This window comes from Macrosteles quadrilineatus, unplaced genomic scaffold, assembly GCF_028750875.1.
Source record: "Macrosteles quadrilineatus isolate MER2022 unplaced genomic scaffold, UCM_ALF_1.0 Scaffold_4__1_contigs__length_99947679, whole genome shotgun sequence".
NCBI lineage: Eukaryota > Metazoa > Arthropoda > Insecta > Hemiptera > Cicadellidae > Macrosteles > Macrosteles quadrilineatus.
The window spans coordinates 75,677,838-75,700,342 of record NW_026542597.1 but is presented as its reverse complement, the minus strand read 5'-3'; the positions used below and the strand labels follow the sequence as shown (position 1 = coordinate 75,700,342).

At 34.1% G+C, this 22,505-nt stretch overlaps 1 protein-coding gene across 2 annotated transcripts in view; it reads left to right on the top strand.

The window, feature by feature from the left end:
• The first annotated feature begins 323 nt into the window (after positions 1–323).
• The window catches only part of LOC128992579 (aryl hydrocarbon receptor protein 1-like), a 149,871-nt gene continuing 127,689 nt past the window's right edge, over positions 324–22,505 (top strand). For both annotated transcript variants that reach the window (XM_054416226.1, XM_054416224.1), the window contains exon 1: positions 324–579. In XM_054416226.1, the coding sequence (XP_054272201.1) occupies positions 524–579 (56 nt within the window). In that variant the 5' untranslated portion in view covers positions 324–523. The remainder of the gene's footprint in view (positions 580–22,505) is intronic.

Here is a 22,505-nt window from a genome sequence, read left to right as displayed (position 1 = left end):
AATTTACCACCGCAATAACATAATAACCCGGCTAATTATACAGTTTTATAATCCACCTTATCTGAAGGTAATTAGCCTTGTCAATCAACCGTGGCCGGTAGCCACTATCTGAGCGGGATCAAATTCAAGTAATTTACCAACAATGCACAGAGTGAGAGAGACAGAAGAGAGGGAGAGAAAAGTGAGACAAAATCAGAATCACATAACCGAGGAGTACGGCACGAGGGCGGGGCGGGGGAGGTCTGCCATTGTTGACGGCGTGACGTGGCACGCGGTGATTGGTCGATGCGAGAGAAGGCGTGGCCTATCACAAAGCGATGGGGTGGGGGGAGTGCAGTCGGCACCGGAGCATCAGTAGTGCCGCAGCGACAGTGCAGTAGTGTGGTGTGAATGTGTGTCGGGCACGTGAGTGAGATGGTCGGCTAAGGACGGCAAAACGGAGTACCTGTCGGTGTCGGGATGTGGGGCGGCACCCGGGGCGGCTGTGTACGGGGGTGAGCCGCCCCCCGCCCCCACCATAGCCATGAACCAGCTGGGCACCGTGTACGCCACCAAAAGACGACGGAGGAACGGAAAAAGGTACTATCAGTGGTGATAAGAAATTGTCAGGGTAGAAGGTTCCAAGGGAATGCTAGGTATCCCCCATGGGAAATTACCCCATGGGGTAATGAGTGAAAATGTGGTGCTCCCATATCCCTATAGAGTGGTTAAATTTGTAAACGAGACGAGCACCCCTAAATGAGAAAAGGGGTAAACCACCCATGCGGTTAACACCCTGTGGTTGCGTAAAACGTAAATTGCACGACGAAAATTTAGAAAAAAGTACTCCACATGCAACACCGGGGATCTCCGGTTTGATAACGTCATGATTGTAAAATGTCTAGTTCATTGATGTATTGGTTGTATAGCGGTTTAAAAAATGCATTTAAAAACTCCCATTCGTTTCATAAATAGGCTTCATTTCAGAACTAGAATAAAATTCGCCCCTCTTCTCAACAAAAGTTGAACTTCTATATGTTTGCTCATCATCTTCTTTCCGGCTTTTAAGACTTATACACATTACAAGTTGTTACACGTTAAATTTATACTAAGTTAATTATTTCACACTGATAAATCATTACACATCCAGGAATTCGTTGGACCAAAGTGGATCTGTATAGAAAAGTACACTATAGTATTGTCAAAATTCCATTGATATTAATGAAGTTTAAAGTTAATTTAAAACAAAATTGCTTTCTCAAATGAGAGCGGTTTTACTAAATCTAATTACTTCGTATTTTAAGCTCGCACATTTAAGCTTTCACATTTAAGATTCGGTCTAAAAATCCTATGTAACGGTAACAGTAATGAGTTACAGTATGTATATCATACAAATCTCTTTGTAATTTTCATTTATACTTTGAATCCCAGAATCCGTTTCCTGTTTGTAAAGTAGATGAATCCCACTTTTGAAATTCTTCGCTAAAATCAATGAGGAAGAATCAATAAATAATGGTTATTCTTTGGTAATGATGACAGCTTTAGATACACTTTTTCGGGGCTTTTATCAGCATACAAAATTCTGTTTAGTGTCATAGAGTACAACTAATAACATCATTATCGAACACGCACATGGATCGAATAGAACAACTTTGTATGCAACTTTAAGTCAGTTGATTGTGTTAATTTTTCTTTCACGTGTTAAAATTTGGATTAGTTTAGGATCCTAAGTTGACACCAAGAAAAGAAACATAACACCATTACTAGAAACAACTAAGGTAGGGCCTTTTTACGGACAAGATTATACCTACTCTACATAAACAACAGATTTACTTCATACCAGTAATTAGCTTTACCTGAAATGATGCTACTGAACTATCCCTAACTATACAAACAGAAGGACTTGTTTAAAAAAGGTTTATCATTTAAAAAAATATAGAATTTGCATGCACGTTTAGGTATAACTCGATGATGAAAACTGAAAAGAAAAGGGCCAAGTATTGACCCCTGTGGTACGCCATATTTAACCTCAGTTTGTTTCGGGAAGGAGTGTTTGAAAAAAAAAACCTGTTTGCTGTCAAATATTGACGTATGATCTTAAGAGGGAATTTTGAATACCAATTATCCAATTAAATAAAATCTTAAGTCCCACCCAGTCAAAGGCATTGATAGTTAGGTTACTTAAGAATTGCGCCTCTAGGTTGACCTCTAGTTGTTTCTATCCTTATTTGTAACCAACCTGTATCTGAATTATGTTTAGTTAAAGTGACTTTTGCTCTGTTTTACTTGTGTGTATTTGTTGGCTATAAAAATGTTGATTCCACCCAAAACATTTATTTAAACTATTTCCTATCACAAATGAACTTGTTCCATTGTAAGATTAAACCCGTGAAAACCATCTTTTGAAATGGTATAAATAAACAATGTGAATATGTATTATCTCGAATATTAGGATCTTATTTTTGTGTTCACCTAATTTTGGAACAACACTAACCTATCATAAATGTAATTGAAATTAGATTAAAATCAAAATTTTAACATAAACCACATTCAAGGTTATAAACATGTCATCTTCAATAAACTATTACACACATCTTATATCTCAGAGTTGTAGCTTGAATCAAATGAGCATATTTTAACTACATATAGCAGCCCGAAATCCCAAACCCAGCAGCCCGGCGGGAGCTACCCACTGCCCACAAGACAGGAAGCCAAAATATCAAATTTCAAATAGACCATCCTGCATTATCTGATGCCCCAAAATTTACATGTGTCCTTCACAGGCGATGAGCGGAATATCATAGTTTACTTTAGGTTTTGGGTTTCTAGTGAACCTGTTAGTAGGCCAGTTTATTTTAAAGGGGAGGGTTATTTTTCTTAAAAATCTACGAGTGAAAATTAACCTTATGATTTCTCAGTAATTTATTGTGTGGTTATTTTGTTCTCTTCTTTGAACAACAAATGCAAATTGACAAAAAATTCACCAAGAAGGCTGAGCAGGTTTGCTGCAATGGGGTTATTTTATTTATACACAGTACATACTGGTTAAATAAGTGCATATTCAAACAGTGTTGTTTTGGCAAATTATTGTAAAATAATCAATAACAATGCTAGCATTCTCATTTTGTATGAACCAACATTAGTCTTATGAAGTTAATTACAGACTAAATAAAGTAAATTACATCCTACACCATAAAGAATTGATCAATTAATCTGAAAATCATACAATTTAACAGAGAAAAGATCATTTTAACTGTGACAAAGTACTGAAAGCCTGCTATAGCCAGTCATAAAATTGTAGTTTTGTTTAGTTGAATACCTGATAATTGATATTTTTTAACGTTATTAATATACCAATAATCTACAGTAAAATAAGTACAATCAATTATATAATTGATTCCTTAGGATGCGTTGTAGTTTTTTAGTATATTTTGTATCATACTCGAGCAAATGTAAAGGAATAAAATCCAAAGGAAAAGATGTCCACTGCGTTCGTCTAATGGCTATTATTCCGTTACTTGTATTCTACTCATTTTATATTATTTTAAAAATCTCATAAATTATTTACCAAAAAGGCAAAGTTACCCTGATCCCCAAGTTGCAAGCAGCGTCGAGCGTCTATTTTCCAGCCCTGTCCTTACATCGTCACAGCTTCGTTAATCAACATGCTGAGAGAGCTAATTAAGTAGTAGTAGAGTACTTTAAAATCAATAATTTAGCTTAGTATTTAATTTAAAAAGTTCATCAATACTACATTGCAATACTGGTTCAGTAAAAAACTTCAATCATGGAAGCTTTGACCAGATCCCGGAATTGAAGAATCATCTTTAGATGTGTGATAATTCGGTACGAATTAAATATCAAAAAAGCTTGTGGTTCGGAACCCATCGTGCTCTGGATCCTCTTGGAAAAAAGGAAACATTTCTCAGTCGAGAGACACTTTTAATTTCAAAAAACCCCTTCCGTTTCAATTCATACGATTATAACGATATTTTACTTTCATCATCTGCCCATTGTTATTGGACAATTTCTCCAGGCTTTCCAGTGCATTCATTATTAGGCTAAAACTATTTTCTTACTCTATATACGGTTATGAAAGACCTATTAACAATTCCAAGAATAAAAGTAAATCTGTTGGCAAAAGGATGTTTTTCCATAATTTAGCAGTAATTCTGTAGTTATACCAAAACGTATAGGCCCTACGTCATCATTGTGAAATCTCATAATTGATTTTGAAAGCAGAACAAAATTATGCAAGTACAGTAGAACCTTGATAACAAGACTCTCATGGGTACTGTAAAATAAGAATTGTTATCAAGGTTTGTTACAACATGTGATTAGGGGTAAAATCATTTTTATGGGATTTGAAAATGACACTTGTTATCAAGGGCAACTTGTTATCAAGGGTCTTTTTATCAAGGTTCCACTGTAATTAAGTAGTCAAATGTATTTTATTAACTGTGTCCCTTTCAAATAGTTAATATGCTTAACTTCTAAGCTGTTGAGTGCTTAACATTGACTTAGTTACTTAGATGGATACTGTAAAAATACTTGTCCTACTGTTACTGTAAATTCTAAAACTTGGTTTAATCATCGTTTCACGTTCGATTAAAGAATGCTGATGTTGACTTAATCTTTTGTCACATTGGAGAATATTGCAGTGCGAAAATCAATCTTTTCACCACACTATGATGTATTAGCCGGATTTTAGCCGTTTTACAAACGTTAATTGGAGGCTGAAAGCTACGTATTGTCCATGCCAGCTGTCATCGTCATTCGGTGACCGAGGAGGTTTTTACATCCCTAGGGCCGAAAATCAGCTGTTAGCTTATATATTGAAAACATTAATGTACATTAAATACACAATCAGTCCATATTATGCATTGCAATAGACTTGTTTTATTGTCACCGCTGCCTAACAACTATTTATTATTATTATTGATTCCACTAAATATTTCTTGACCTTTAAGTTGTTGTAGTTGTGTGATTTATTGTATATAGGCTATCTTCTCAATTTTGTATAGTGTGGTGAAAAGTTTGTACAACGGGCCGAAAAGGTTTTGCAGCTCTTGATCGTTTCAAGTTCTCGACTTTGTTTCGAACTTGAAAACTGATTTCGAGCCGGAAAACTTAATTTTCGGCCCTAGTTACGAAATATACTATTGTGTACATTACCAGAGCAGTTGGTTTTAAAAAAGTAGTTCTACTGGGGACTGTTTCACAATAAACTACAAACTAATATTACAAGTAAATCAGCTGATAACCCAAAGCAAATCTAATGAGAATTCATGCTGTATTCTACAATAGGGCCAAAAACCATTTACTTTACGTTGACCTAGTAAAACACGGCGTAATAAACGATTCATTAAACCTAGAGACGATTTCTCTTTTCCATAATTTTTTATCGCGTCTAAAACAAGGATTATAACTAGAGTTAACTAGTGCTAACTAGCCGCCAGTAACGGGATAGTTATATCCGAGTAAAAGAAACTGAGGGTAATTAAATAACAAAATGCAGCGAAATAATTACGATAACAAGCGCCTCAGCGAACCATACACAAATAAAATTAGTCGAATAGAAAACCACATGTGCCACCTGGAATTAAGAGTCAGCTGTTAATTATAAATTAATTACCGCATTAACAAACCGACAGTAAAAATTAATGATTTAATTGCGATAGTGAAATGAAAAGTACATTTTCCATTAATCTTCTCGACTGTTATGTTTCTTAGTAGTTTTCTGTCCAGACGTAATTATATTGTAAAAGTCATGGTTGTAATCAGTTTTAAATGACTATAAAATGTCATAGTTTGAATATGTATGATTTGAAATGTAATTGAGACGTCTTGTGAATAGGAATAATGCAAAATGCAGCTTAAAGAAATGTAGGAATACACTTCAAAAGTTCTTTATAATACAAAAAGAAAGATGCATTTATTCAAACATTAGTTTATTATATGGTGTTCGACAAAAAAAGCTACAAACCTAGATCTTAAAAAGAGTCTTACGAAATTTGAGATAGGTATGTTTTTAGTTATGATTGATTCAATTCAACTTTTTGAAACAACAAATTACACTTTGGTCGTAACTTATTTCAAGCGGATTAAAAACAACGGATTGTTTTAGAATGTAGTGGGATGTTAGAATTTTTACTCGTCAAAATCATCCTTTTCTTTAGTCAGGACTATTTATTAAGGACCCCCAATAACCCCCCCCCCCCTCCCCCCTAAATTATCAAGGACACCTGAGCACCGTTTCTAACTTCCGAAAGCTCCTGGATTTTCCCAGTAGCCGTCTACCTTTTTAGGCAGCACTATAACCATTTAGCTACTTCAATTTTCTCTATTCATTGAGATTTTAAATTCTAGTTGGATTTATCACAATTAAAATCAAAGAAGTATGAACTGTGTATAATTGTTCCACCAACTATTCTTCTTGTAGCAATTTCACCTTTTATTCCATCCCTATTCATTTTTGCAACTCTCCGACCCATATTTCACAATGTTCATCGTATATTCTTGATAAGAACATTTTAAAGTTTCAACAGCTGATGATCTCGCGCCAAAAAAATGAGGAAGACGCGAAAGCGTGACAGGATTGCGTGCAAAACACACGCTCACGGGAATCACGGAAAGTGGAATAATAACGGAGGATGTCGAATAAACGCTGTGAAAACTGAAGACACTACTGGTAGTCAAATATACTTAATTTAATGAAATTGCAAATAAATATGATGTCCCTATGTGTGTCCTGATATGGCAAAATGTTACAATTAGTCAATAGCCCGTCGCTCAATTAGTCATTGTTCAAGCAGGTGTTTAAATTAGCGAGGGTATTGGTCTGGCTGGCATAAGTGACTTAGGTTTGCATTATCGTGATAATATGAATGCCAACAGTTGCTCTTGAATTAATCCCATTTATTAATAGGCAAGCATGTTTCTTGAAAACCTTTTTTCTCATCTCGTGTGCATCACAGGCAAATCTACGTATACTGCTAGAAAGATTTATAGAATCCCTTTATAAGTAAAAATAGGCTAAAAAGGTAATCATAAAAAATGAATTAAAATTAAAAAAAAAAAATGAACATATACCAAAAATTGGGCCTTATGTGTTGCTGGTGACGAAATAACAACGAAATATAAACAGAAATTCTAAATAAATGGAAGAAATTCCAATCACATGTTTTATTCACGAGACGTCTTTACATAAAGATATTTCTTGTCGAGTTTTCCACTGGACGACCTCTAGTCTTCATTATTAGCTGAGTAAATTAAAATATTAACCTGACCTGATCTGGCCCAACGTGTAAAATAAAAGTGTGCAGCTTTTAGAAAAGTATTTTAAGTTTCTGTTTTTAAATGGTCTCTATCAAAGATTTTTATTTTTGAAAAGTGCTTACTTAATGGTCAAAAATGATTCCTATAGGAGGGTAAATATTTCAGAAACTATAAGTAGAATACATAATGTCGGTAAGCATTCATAAAGTGCTCGTAGTTAATTACTATGCACTCCTCTTTGAACCAAAATTTTCCTATGTTAACGACTGGAAAGAGACGCACGCTCTATGCATGTCTACAATTGCTTACTGTGATAATTGATTGTCTTATGGGAAGGGGCGATGTTACGAACTGAGTTAAAATATTTAACTTGGTGTGTTGGAATACTGGCATGATACCGATTCACCATTCGTAGTTAAAGAGTGTAGAATTGAACATGAAAGCTTGGTTATGGGATAATATGTGATTCTTAAGCTAGGATAAGTTTTGCAGGTTATCTGAAGGACAGCCATACCTAGATCCAAATCTACCAAGCGCCAATAATTGAGCGGAGCGAGCGAAGCGAGCGTAGCTCTTTGGGATCAACTTCAATGCAACAAATAAAGCAACATCACTCAATAACGGCAGAACACATTTCAGCTAAACTTAACAAGATTACTTAGACTAATAGTGAGATGGTTAATAAACAAACAAATTTCAATTAGATAATGCTAATGCAATTTAAAACGAACTTAAAATTTCCAAATTTTAACATTAGGCTTATGGGACTAAAGTAGCCATATGACAGCTTTTTGTTTGCAAGAAAAATGTAAACAAGAGAATCATAAGGTATTTCTGAACTTTCTAGACTTTTCTTTTAAACGTTTTTAAACCATGAACCTATTTGTGTTGCCAGCTGATTAGAAACAGCCAATGTTAGAAATCAGGATTTAATAAGCGATTTATTGAACCGAATCGAAATCGATATTTAATCCGATAATACATCACAGGTTATATTATGTTGAATTACATCGACGGTGCAGTAAGTTATTACACTTATTAATAAAACGCAGATTGAACACTGATCTAATTTAGGCATGTGGGGAAGGTAGGTCGGGGTTTATGAGTATTCGTGACTACATTAAGTGTTTTGAAGTAAGGTTAAATTAGGGAGGTAAAGTGTAGGTTATAGGTAATTGATCGAGTTGTTTATTTGTGTTGCACCAAATAAACTGATAATATTTTCCTGGTCAAAACTACCATAATGTACTTTTGGAAGAGGTATCTGAATAACAAGATGTAGTAAAAACAAATCTGAATTATTATAATTTTAAACAATAAAACCAGCATTAGTACATCTATTGACTTTTTTACATTTAGTTACTTATGCAAATATCAAATCACGTTTGTTCCGCTCAACTGGCTTTCACCTCTCTGAAAGCAACCCTAGTTTATAAACACCATCCGTTCCTATTGTGACGTACTTAACCAGTCTAGCCGCACAATAATTAGAATCAAAACCAAAACAATATTTGAAAAAAGTAGACCACATACGTAAATCTGTGTACACTATATTCTGCAAACTCAAATCAAATTTGTGCTCTGAAACTCGAGCACGCCTAATGCAATGTCAGACGAGACATTTGGTCCCGATGGGCCCGGCTTATTATACTAAGTACAGACAAGAAGTACCTTCCTTGATGGAGGCTGGTAATGACAAGAGTGTACAGGTCCGTTACAAAAACACAAATAGTTCACATCGCAGTTAATTTAAAATAATAACAGACGACGCGGCGGTCACAAATGTACGATAATGAAGGAAACCTCTTAGGCTAAATATGGGAAACAAGGTAACAACGTGCGTTATGACTTGCGTAGTGTAGGCTACAATAGGCTGGAGTGTTTTGAACTTGGTTGATTTAGTTTTGAGTGTTGTTAAGGTTAATGGAGTATGCCTACACTGTTGGGGAGTGAAGTGACTTTTTGCTAAGTAAAGGAATTGTTTGCTAAGTAAATGCACTGATTGCTATGTTAAGGTACTTATTGTTAAGTAAAGGAACTGATTGATAAGTAGAGTCACTGATTGCTATTCAAGACACTGATTGATAATGATAATGAAAGACACTGATTACTCAGTAAAGGCACTGGTCACTGAATAAAAGCACTGATTGCTAAGTAAAAGTACTACTGATTGCTAAGTAAAGACACTGATTGTTAAGTAAATCTTTGATTGCCAAGTAAAGACACTGGTTGCTAAGTAAAGGCACTGACTGCTAAGGAAAGACACTGATTGTTAAGTAAAGTCACTGATTGCTAAGTAGACACTGGTTGCTAAGTAGACACTGGTTGCTAAGTAAAGACACTGCCAAGTAAAGACAATGATTGCTAAGTACAGACACTGATTGCTAAGTAAAGACACTGCCAAGTAAAGACAATGATTGCTAAGTAAAGACACTGATTGCCAAGTAAAGTCACTGATTGCTAAGGAAAGACACTGATTGTTAAGTAAAGTCATTGATTGCTAAGGAAAGACACAGATTGTTAAGAAAAGTCACTGATTGCTAAGTAAAGTCACTGATTGCTAAATAGACACTGGTTGCTAAGTAGACACTGACTGCTAAGGAAAGACACTGGTTATCATTCCATGTTTGTAAAGACAAGGTTTGCACCGTCATGACGCGTTTAGCTAAGTAAATACACCGTTTGCAATTTAATTATACATTTGCTGAGCCCCATGATAAACATGATTGTGTTATATTAATAGGCAAGCATGTTTCTTGAAAACCTTTTTTCTCAGCTCGCGTGCATCGCAGGGAAAATCTACGCATACTTCCCTAGGAAAAAAACACAATTAGGAAATAAAAAAACATTGTTCGCAAAGCAGAGACAATGCTAATACTACGATTTGCTAAGTAAAGATACTGTTTTCTGAGTAAACACATAAGCTTGCTAAATCAAAACACATGTTGCTAAGTAAAGCAACAGTTTTCTATTAAACGTAAAACATATCTTAGCTGTTGCTTGTAATACAGCTGTTGAACATAAAATGTATATGCATTTTGCATAGGGGCGCGTATGTCAATGTGACCAGAGTTCTGAACATAATTTTCTTATCTTAATTTAGTAATACTAATTACTTTTACCTAATAATCTTTTAAAATTTGAAAATATGTGAAGTATGACGTACATTTTTGAGCAACCAATACTTTTAAAATTCCTTACTTACTAACCCACAAAGAAGTGATGATTTCTTGATTATGTCGATAATTAGAATGAAATTTCTAATTGAGCCATTCATTACTATTTTGTGCTAAAATCATTAATATTTTAATAACTGATTTCATGAACCTAAAATAATTAGATATAGTTAATTGACCGCCAGTTAACTTTAACTAATTATCTTAATTAATCAGGTAAATTACCTTATTTCTTTATGACGTTTGAGTACTAGTGCATCATTAGCTGTGATAGTGTTCATTCATGTTGCGGATGCATGGTAAATGAATTGTTAACTATTTAATTAATGTATATACTTAAGTAATGATGATACCTAAGAAATGGAATGGCTATTACAAGGAATTTCTCTTTAAGAATACCGGTATAGGATTCATTTATAACTTACGTGATTTAAACTATTCAAGTCGTCAATGATCTTTCAAGCAATTAATTTCGACTGCACGGCAGAAATCTTGGGTGTTCCTGTAAATATATGGAATTTTAATGGTGCAATGGTCAATACATTTTAAATTCTATTCTTTTTCTTAATGGTTATTATATGACAAACCCAATTCAAGAAGTTTTCGTAATATAATTAACCAGATGTTTGTGACAGCGATTGATATTATTAGATATAAAATATTACCTTACTTTCTTATAGTGTTTGGATACAGATATCAATCAGCGTAAATTGATACTTGTGTTGCAGTAAACTTTATGTCTCATAAAGTAATCCACTTTACATTGGTTTACCTAGATAAAAAGGGCATTACTAGAAAAATGGTACTGGGTATAGGTTAGTTATAAAGTAAAAATAACTCGAAAGAGCTAATTAAAAAATTTAAATTTCTATAAGCTCCAATCAAAATGCTTCTTCCTTTATCTATTACTATTTCCTCGTATAATACTAATTATTATCATCATCATCATCCATTTGACAATCATTTTGTTACATTACCTTATTAATGAAAAAATACAACAATTGTTTATGCTGAATACATTAATATTTAAATTTATAAAGGCCATGCTCACTATTCACACATAACTCTTATTTTCTCTTCAATTAGTATATTTAAAATTAAATAAAACATACACAATAAAAAAAAACAACACTTGATTTCATTCTACTTATTGGCTGTGCACTCTGTGTTTTAAGCAGACTATACATTACACACGTATACTTGTGACTTGTAGGCGCCAGCTGTAGCCTATAATGTAATTAATTATTCAAACACGTCTTCCTCTCGCCACCAATGTTCAGCTTTATAGCACAGTAACCGCTTCCGCAAGATCGGTCGATTAATATTAATGGACACGCCTTTAGGTACGACTGTACATGCAGTCAAAGTTTAGCAATTTAGATAATTAGCAATTACCACTTAAAACACGGCTTTGTAATTCGTTGATGGTGCAGAGTGGTAAAACATGTAAATTTGGTTGTGTGAATAGGTCCAGTGTTTGTATGCTACAATAGTTTGATCTATTGAATGAGAATTTCTTAAGTTAACAGATGTTGACATAATTCAATATTGGCTAGTGGAAAATCGACTGACCTCACCTAAATCGGGTTAGGTTAGGTTACCATACCTAGGTTAGGTTAGATTGGGTTAGGTTAAGACAACCGGAAGATAACCTAACCTAACTTAACCTAAGGGTAACTAATTTAGGTGCGGTCGGTATTATACCAAAGTACCGGAAATTCACTTACGAATTACTGTAAAGGCAATCAACGATTACATGTTTAAATGCTACAAGACAACTTGGAAAATAATTAACCAAACTTCCGAATGGTTCAATCAGTTTACTGAGTATTAATTTATTATTCTCGATTTCGTTAAGTTGGATACCATACAGTTTGTTTAGTATTGTTTACCGTTTGTTTAGTAATTAGTCGTGGAAGTGCTTACTTATTTAATAATATTGTAATAGTGTATAATCTTCCTATAAATATATACTCACTACTATAATTTATCCAGCAATGGCACTAAAACACTACCAGCTATAAGGCCTACTAAATATAATAGAGAAACTTTTATTGTCTTTTTTTCAGTTTCAGTTTACTGTATTTCTTAATAGGCATACACTAGAAGCTTACGTTTTTTCTAAAATGTTCCAAAATGTAACAATAGAACTAAGAGAATTTTTTTTAGAGTAGCAAACAAAAAAATGACCACCCAACTGGAAGGCAAAACAAACTTGAGTTTAAAGTAATTCAAAATACAAACAAGAATAAAAGAACGTAGTTCGTTGTTGAAACCCGGAAGGAGTTTTCGCTCGACGTTCTATTGTTCATATTTAATTGTCGAAGGTTTCTCGCATTCCTGAAAACTACTGCAATATGAAATACTGAGCTAGCGATAAAACCTGGTGTTTGATCGGTTCTGGCTTTCTTAAACAATTAACAGACCCACTAGCTGGCCATCACGCGACTTGAACATGCAACTGCGCTGTGCTGTGACGTATGGAGCGTCGAATATACTTTTGATATGTATATTTTCTTTTTGTCTATCTTAAATAGGTTCTCAGTGAATAATTTTTAACTATGTAAGTAATTAAGTGGATAAAAACTTAAAGAATTAGTTTTATCGAGCAAATCTAGTTTTCAAAATAATGCTTTGAAACAATTCTTGTAATAGTACAACAAAATAAATAATCATTCTATATAGGATTCAATTAATAAAAATAATTAGTAATACTAAAACTTTCGGTCCCCTAATAATTAGTCGACAAGAAACTAAATTCATAGCTATAATCCATTGAATTGCTCTCATATGTGGAGATAAATTAATAAGGTTAACTGCTAGAAATGTCAATAATTATTTTCATGGAAAATTATGTAAAGTAATTTGTGTTGTAAATAAAATGTTTTATATTTAACAATACACTTTATTGAATATGTTAATTTGATAAACCCCTATTAAAATGTAACAAATAAATTTTTTTGGTAAAAGTTCATTAATTTTCTCTACTTTTACACTTTTTTAGTGATTTTTTTTTAAATTACTTAAAACAAATCCAGTTTTTATAAAGAAATCAGTAATACGATAGTACAGATTCAGTACCTAGCCAATAGACCAGGATAAATAAATGAAACCCCTGAAATAGTAAGGATAAGCTTTTATTCGTCTAAAAATCAATCATAAAAATCCTTTAAACAAATCAAAATCCAAAGACCTTTAAATGTGTTGCCCTTTACGTTACTAAAATATTACTATAATCCTTAACACACTAAACAATACAGCACAAATATTAATTTTTTACACTGATCTAAATATATTTAAATTTTGTATAAAAAATAATGCGTTCATTCATTTTTTTACATTTTTTAAATATGTTAACACCATTTTAATTCAGTGATACTCTCTCAAATCATAAATGCTCGTCTTTCGCACTTCCTTTGCAAAATGCACTCTACGTTGCAAAATAATTAATTCAAAATATGCAAAACATTCCGTTAATTTAGTACCTTCGTAAAACGGGGATATTAGTAGTCGTAATTTAGAGAGTTGGTCAGCCTGCAATGGTCAGCTGTGGGCTGTTACGCCAGCTGTCATTTAATAACCTGTTATCTGCCACATTGATCAGCTGATCAGCTGGTCATACCAAGCTGTCAACTTTACGTTCCTAAAGAATAAGAGACAAAACCCTCTGACCAATGAAGATTTACTTAATTGTTGATTCTGCAGCCGGCTTCTATATAACGGTAAACTACATAATTTGACAAAGATATTTTGGAAGGAGGTGTACATCGTGTCGTTCGATAAATATTTAAATTTTCCATCATAATATAATAATTATTTAAACAAATAAATTTTATTTAATCTGTTATGATATTAAAGAAGGTTGAATATTTATACAGACATAGAACATAAAATTGTAAATAATATACCAGGTAGAACAATTGAAAAGTGTACTCCATCATTAACTGTCAATCCAAATTTTTCATGAGCGCCTAAATCTTTGTACTCCATGTAATCGTTGAAAATTATTATATGGGTTTTGTAGGTAATTTTTAAATTATGCTCTTACACATCGAAATCTTTATATCTGAAAAAATAAACAAGTGAATTACGTACAACAAACTATCCATTATTGAAAACAAAAGTTAATTGAGTTGAATATTTAACTCCTCTAAGCTACGAGTATTAGATTAATCTCAAGACCAGTCATCACATGTTAAGGTCAGTAGAGCAACCTAACTGCTGCGTTTAGTTTGTTTAGCGATTTCAAACAATTTTCCACACAAGACAATAATTGCATTAAATTAAAATCTCCCGTATTTGCATCCGTTGCGCAGTCGTTATTTCTGGTGGGAAGTGTGGAGGAGGGGGGTAGTTTTAGTCACGCGTTATATATTGGGATTATGGAGCATGAATTTGTAGACCTATCCGGTGGTAAGTGCCAATTATGGGAAGAAATGCATCTGCATTCATGCTTTCAGCTGCAGAAGTGTTGATACTGAAATTATTCTTCATCAGATAAAATATTGATGCTGCAATCATAAATTAGGACATTCCTACTGTAAATGTGTTTACTTCCATAGGAATATTAATCTCAAGGATTTTTATGCTGCAACCATAATTCATCGAGGAAAAACATTTGTAGTTCATCCTTTCTTGTTCATAAGTGTAAATTCTGCAATCGAGAATACACCTGTAGGAGTGTTATACTGCAACATACATTTTCCCGTAGGATTTAGTACATACTGCTAGGTAAATGTGCACTTCAACTATGCACACTCTTGCAGGATATGCAAACAGCACCCAAGATTCTTTCTTTTAGGTACATTCAACAGCAACCATGATTCCTACTTTAGGTATATGCAAACAGCACCCAAGATTCCTTCTTTAAGTATTTACGAACAGGAACCAAGATCCCTTCTTTAGTATATTCAAACAGCAACCACGATTCCCTCTTTTAGGTACATTCAACAGCAACCATGATTCCTACTTTAGGTATAAGCAAACAGCACCCATGATTGCTTCTTTAGGTACATTAAAACAACAACCATGATTCCTTCTTTAGGTATATTCAAACAGCAACCATGGTTCCTTTTATAGTATATTCAAAAAGTAACCATGATTTCTTCTTTAGGTATATTCAATCAGCAACCATGATTTCTTTTTTATTATATTCAAACTGCAACCATGATTCTTTCTTTGAATACATTCAAACAGCAACCACGAATCATTCTTAATATATATTCAAATATCAAACACAATTTCTTCTTTGGGTAATTTACAGCTGCAACCACGATTATCCATATTTCACAGCAATATTGATGCCAATCTGCATCTGTATATTGTTACTGCAACTTGAAAGGCATTCCTACTTCAAACATGATTATCTCGGCTAATTGATACTACAATCGTGCATTCGCCAGTAGGATGTAGGGTAGCACACTTTATTACATGTCCATGTTTATCTGGAACAATTTTGATATATTTTCAGTGATGATTTGGATTCTCCGTTAGGGGAACTGATTTTAATGTTAATTTAAAATGTAATTGATATACTATGTTATACAATTTTCTTATTGTGGCCATATAGAAATTATATTTAGTAATTGGATTTGCCGGTCATTCCTGTGAAACAAGCAGCTCTATTGATCGAACTCCCACGGTTAAGCCAAATTAAATACTCAGTGAGGTATCGAGGGACTAAACACTACTATGAATTATGTATTGGAGAATCCAATTATAACGTAATCGAAATCTTCACTGAGTTCATTTGTGCAATTTGTACTAATCAATAACATAAGATAAATGTGTTAGTAAACAAAAAAAACACCTCTTCGCATTATAATACACATGTGCTTTTGTTTAAAATTACTTATTTATACGGATAGTGTGTATAATTGGAGGATGCTCTATGTACTTTTGATCACTAAGATCAACAATTCCTTTGGCCAAAACCGTTCATCTAAAGCCCAAAGAGAAGCTAAGATCACTTTCGATCCAACGGCTACTGACTTGATTGAAACATGATTGCTCCGCGAGCACCACACTTATCTACCCAGCGATGTCAAATCAATGAAAACTAAATCCTAAAATCCAGTAGCGCGAAACACGATAGCACCTAATAACCTGGAAAACATGAGTTCTGTCAAACAATTTAATGAGGTAGCCTGGACCTCTCACAACATCTTGATGCTATCCGATACAGCGGGTGATTTCGGCTAAAAAATGTCCCGGATCACAATTGGTTTGAGCGGCGGCATCCTCGGACCCGATGGATCGTGACGACGGGTATCAGGTATCGGGCGAGAGGCAGTGAGGTGGACATGGTCGGCTCCCGGCAGGTGCGGCTGGGGCTTCACCGGACAACCGGAGGACGGTGCGGGAGTAGTTGGTAATCTGGGGCAGAGAGGGAATAAGGGGGGAATGTGCTGTTTATTGTTGCTGGACTTGAGGGAAGGTTTGGTTCCGGGTTCACATAAAAGATAAGTAAATCTTTTAGCTAATGTTGACCACGAGTATTTACCAATACTAAGGCCTGTGTAGGTATTTCCGCAAGAGCCTTGGGCAGCCGCCATTTTGTAACGGATGAACCTTTTGAGACGCGGTTTCCAGCAATGAACTCCACTTGACCAGCCCTTTAAAATTTTATAAACCTATGCTTGCGTTAAATATTATCTACCTACTCCTCATGGGCCGTCCCTAATGGAGGTCAAAAAATTGTAATGCTTGCAAAAAGTAGTTTTCAAACATATAGGTTGATGTGATAGATTTGAATTTTCTAACGGATTTAGTTAAAAGGATATTAAGCCGTTTCCAGACTTTTTTGTTACCCTGTATGTGTAGTACTGTTATGTAGGAAACTTATAGAGAAGTGTGTGGTTTTGTCTGGACAAAGTATAAATTGTTGAACATCATTGAAAACGTTGTTTGAATCTTTCTGAAGGAGAAAAAGCTTAAACAAAATAATCTAAATTTGAGAATAGTTTGGTAAACCTGCAATGGGGAAAAAATGTTAACAACATTTTTTAGTTCTTCTGACAATCCTAGTGTCCTTAAGATTTTTAATCGTGGCTCCAAAGTTGGATTCAACCAGATTTTCAATAGGGATAAATCAGAATGAGCGGGTATAAAAAATATGTTAATATTAATACTTTTTTTAAATTGTCAAATGTATCGACAAACTTTATTAAAAGTTGTTTTAACCTTATTCTCTAACCACCAATAACCCCTTCCCTGTGGAAAGTTTAGTAATGGAGTGCTACCTCTTATAGCCTAAGAAATTAAAAATGTAGATTCAACTTCGACAGAATGGAGTATAAACTTGGTTCTTTTCATTCAAAATTATTAGCTTAGAGGGAAAACTTCTCAACAGTTATAATTTATTCTGTCAGTACCTCTCTGTCGTGAAAAGTTTAAAAGTTGGACTGGGTGGAAGTCCTTTATCGATGCAGGGTGGAAAAGCAAACTTGGCAGAATATACAAACGTAACTTACTTCCACATCGGTTATCTATCACAAGTTTTTGTAGTATCCACCCAGTAATTGATTAATGCAAGTTATCAACAAACTTTGTTGTTGAGTTGTGTTAGTTAAGTTGATTTAATAGTTAGAAATATAATCAAGATCTATAGAGTACGTTTTATTATTTAATTATAATGTTAATACCACAGAACAGACAGAAGTTTAAATTTTTTTTCTATTTGGAAATAATTTATGTATTAATACTTTAATACTTTTTTATGAAATGGCGACCATACATAGCAGGTATTTTAAGCCAAGTATGAATGGAGATGAGTGTTATTGATACAAGAAAAGACAAAGACATACAGAGAATAGCCTATATGTTTATATTGTAATCTTGCACACAGGGGTGCCCATCCCCCCCAAAGCTCACGTCGCAGAATCCCCCCCAAATTCGTTGTTTAACCCATGCCGGAAGGTCTGGGAGCTAACCCATACAGTAGTTATGTTTATAATGCGGGGAGGGAAGGGGTGCCCCCGACACTTCTTTAAATTTATGGGAATTTGAGAGTTTGAATCAAACTTTTAACCCTATTTAAATGGACAATTTTGCTTTAAAACTCTAGTAGCAAACTATTTGTTAGTTTAGTTTTAATTTATATGAGTTGGATTTTTAACAAAACATGCACACAATTTGAATCAAAATTGGCCATGTAGTTTTTTTTTAAATCCGATTTTCCATTAATTAATAGGTTTTAAAAGGGAAAATCACAAAAGTTGCAATAACTTTTGAAACATAATTTTTACGGCATAGAGGGTTTATACAATTTTTGTCATAGTCAAAGAGTATAACATGTTAATTTTTAATCAAAATCGTACGGGCCAATTCTGAGAAAATTTTATTAATCCATTATTTTATAGGGTTTTATGGAATATCACTATTAAAAATCCAAAATGAAAAAAAATCTGGAGAGACCATGGATTGGTACCTAAAATACCAAATTTCATCAAAATCGGACTCGAGCCACAGGCGTGGTCTGTAGCTCTGTACCATACATACACATATACACACATACAGACAGACAAACACATCACTTCGAAAACCACTTTTTTGGGATCAGGGTTTTTACATGAACAATTCTTTTACCATATTAAATTGTAGGGGAGAAAGTACTTAAAGTTATGTCAAAAAGTTTGAGATATTTTCTAAATTGCCCTTTAATCCACTTCTGAGTTTGGTCCTTTTTAAATAAGTGTAAAATTTTCAGTCTCAAAAATATTACTAGGCCTAAACTTAATAGTATATTTCGTGCCTAGGGCCAAAAATGAGGTTTTGCTGGTTCGAGATAGTTTTTAAGTTCGATACGAAGTCGAGGACTTAAAACGATCGAGAACTGCAAAACCATTTCCAGTCTGTGGTACGAACGCTATTATTCACCACACTATACCCTATTACCACTAATTCACCTCACTCAATGAAAATGCACTGCACACTGATATAGTCAACACAACTACAACTCTAAGGTCATGTGGATAAACTATTTGAGGAATCAGCAAAAATAATAATAAATAGTTGCTAGGCAGCGGTGACAATAAAACAACTCTATTGCAATGCTATGGATACTGATTGTGTATTTAATCTACATTAATGTTTTAAGAAAGTAAGCGGGCAGCTGATTTTGCGGCCCTAGGGATGTAAAAACCTGCTCGATCCCCAAATGACGATGACAGCTGGCATGGCCTGCAAAACGTAACTTTCAGCCACCAATTAATGTACCTATATGTAAAACAGTTTAAAACATCGTGGTAAAATAGTATATTACGTTACTAGTCCTGAATCCCGTGCGAGACAAAGTCGAGTAGTGGTTTTTTATACGAGTCCGGCCAACACATTTTGGACGAGTGACGTACGATAGTTTACGTCATACTACTAAATCCGTTCAAATCCCTATATATCACCACCAACTAAAGGACTAAGAGAGGTTATGTTTTTGTTATAACCACTCATTGCCACCCAAATACAGTACTGTATAATCAGCGTATGAAACCCCATTTGATTAAGCTGGCGACAAACAGCTGTTTTCTGGACTAAATCCTTGCATGTGAAGTTCGTCAAAATAGTGTAGTGTGGCATAAAAAATAATTATTTATCTATTCTAAGACTAGTAAAATTTGTTTTACGCTCTTTCTAGATTCAAGAAAAGACAATAACAAATACAATTCAATTAATCCAGAATCATGTGTCTCAATTCTTGAAGTTAACGTAAACACATTAATACATAAATACATAGCCTATCAAAAACCTTAATTAAATTGTCACAGTACTGTATGTCAATTTCATCCAACGAATAAATGACCCAGGCATAATTATTTGGGAGAGCAAAAATATTATCACAAGCTTTCATGTTGTTGTTCATGTTGTAAAAATAGCAAAATGATTATCATTATTATAATACTGGGTTTTTATGAATCGAGTATATCTATCTATACTACATATTATAAAGAAGAGGTGGTGTCTGTGTGTGTGTTTGTATGAGCTAATCTCAAAAACTACTGAACCTATTGGGCTCAAATTGCACACACATGAAGCTACAGTTCCGAGGATACATATAGAACTATTCCCGCTTCAATATTGACCTCGGGCTCTGCCCCGTGGGCTTTCAAAAATCGGAGGTGAGAGATTTCAAAGTAAATTTTGATTGATGGTATCCATGACAACAAAGAACAAACCTACAAAGTTTAAAAATGTAAACAAGCAGTACTAACTGTCAAATTAATTTTGATTTCACAATTCCATACAGCTGGTTCAAACATTCATTTAAATACTGCATGAATATTAGAACAGAGAGGGTAAGGATCATATTTAAAATAATGATGTCACTATTCTGAATGTAAACATTATTTAACATTACTTAAATGGAGCTGTCAAACCATACGCTAATGTCACTTTATACTTACATGCCAACCCCGTACGAAGGACGGGTACTCTGCTAGTATTATAATAAACAAACCTAAAAAACCATCAATAGGTCCTTAAGGCAATGAGACTATTTGAGAATGAGTTCATAACAAAAGGTAAAAACAAACTCAAATTGCAGATACAATTTAATAAGCCAACCATAATCCTTTGACAGCAGTTGGATTGGAGTTGTTCTCACTGTCAAACATGATACATGAGTCAGAAAGTGGAAATCCACATAAAAGTATCGATATATTTTATAGCAATTATAAAATGATTTATTAATCAAGATAAAATGTCAAACGGGATTTTGATTGCATAATTACCCCAGTAATAAATTAAGGAGGTCGTAAAAATTATCTGATTAATCTTTTATGTGCTTTTAACCAACCACTGGCTTGAATCCCCCCCAAAATCATAAAATCCCCCCCAAATAAATTTCTGATGTCGCATTTTGCGACATCAAACCCCCCTGTGGGCACCCCTGCTTGCACATATTTACTGCATTTGTTACACACTCTTGTACAAATAATTAAATTCTAATATTTTAGCTATGCGCGATGCTAAATTATCATTAGTAAGTAACATTTTATCGATTGGTATCCTTGAAAATACTAGTATGAAGGGAATTGCACTGTTTACATCAGAATCGTTTACATTGCAAAATTTCTTAGCGTTTGAATACCACACAGCTGGTTAAAAACTGTGTGGTGTGTTGGATTTAAACAGCTGGTTTAAATCAAATCAAGTTTTGGTACGGCTATTAGTGTAATTGATTTGTTTTATGGTTAGGTAATTGAATAAACAATATTTACAACAATTCTACAATTCTTTGTTTGAAGTTCATTGTTGGTGATGGTGAGTTAATGTTGTTCAAAGGTTTATTGCGGACATTTTCCATCACGAATGTAAAAAAACAATACACAACGTTTCGGGATCTGGAATCTGATCCCGTCTTCAGGTGAAAAAACTTAACTAACACATTACAACTAACAATACACAAACGCCCAACCTAAGTTGGAATACACTACCGAGGGTAGTAGTCAAAAAATATGCACTGTATAGCAGTCAAGTCATGATACAACATGCAATTAATAACAAATCTAAATCAAATCAAATTAAAATGTAATTAATAGTGTTTTGTGATTTGTTATTAATTGCATGTTGTATCATGACTTGACTGCTATACAGTGCATATTTTTTGACTACTACCCTCGGTAGTGTATTCCAACTTAGGTTGGGCGTTTGTGTATTGTTAGTTGTAATGTGTTAGTTAAGTTTTTTCACCTGAAGACGGGATCAGATTCCAGATCCCGAAACGTTGTGTATTGTTTTTTTACATTCGTGATGGAAAATGTCCGCAATAAACCTTTGAACAAAATTCTACAATGACAATACAGGCTAATTTTCTTACCTCTTTTGAACGTCAGACTCATACTCCGTTCCCAAAGCAGTATAATACTATTAAACAAAAATAGGTCTAGTACTGTATTGTTATAAAAACGTCCAACGTCAAAAACAGGACCGTTTTACTACTAACCGTCCGACGGTACAATTGGAGCACATTATGATGCGTTTTTTGTTATCTGCCGGACGCATGATAATTGCCCTTAGCGATGTGATTGTGAACTCGCTCAAGGTCGGAAGCTAATTCGAGGTTATGCAATCGCATGA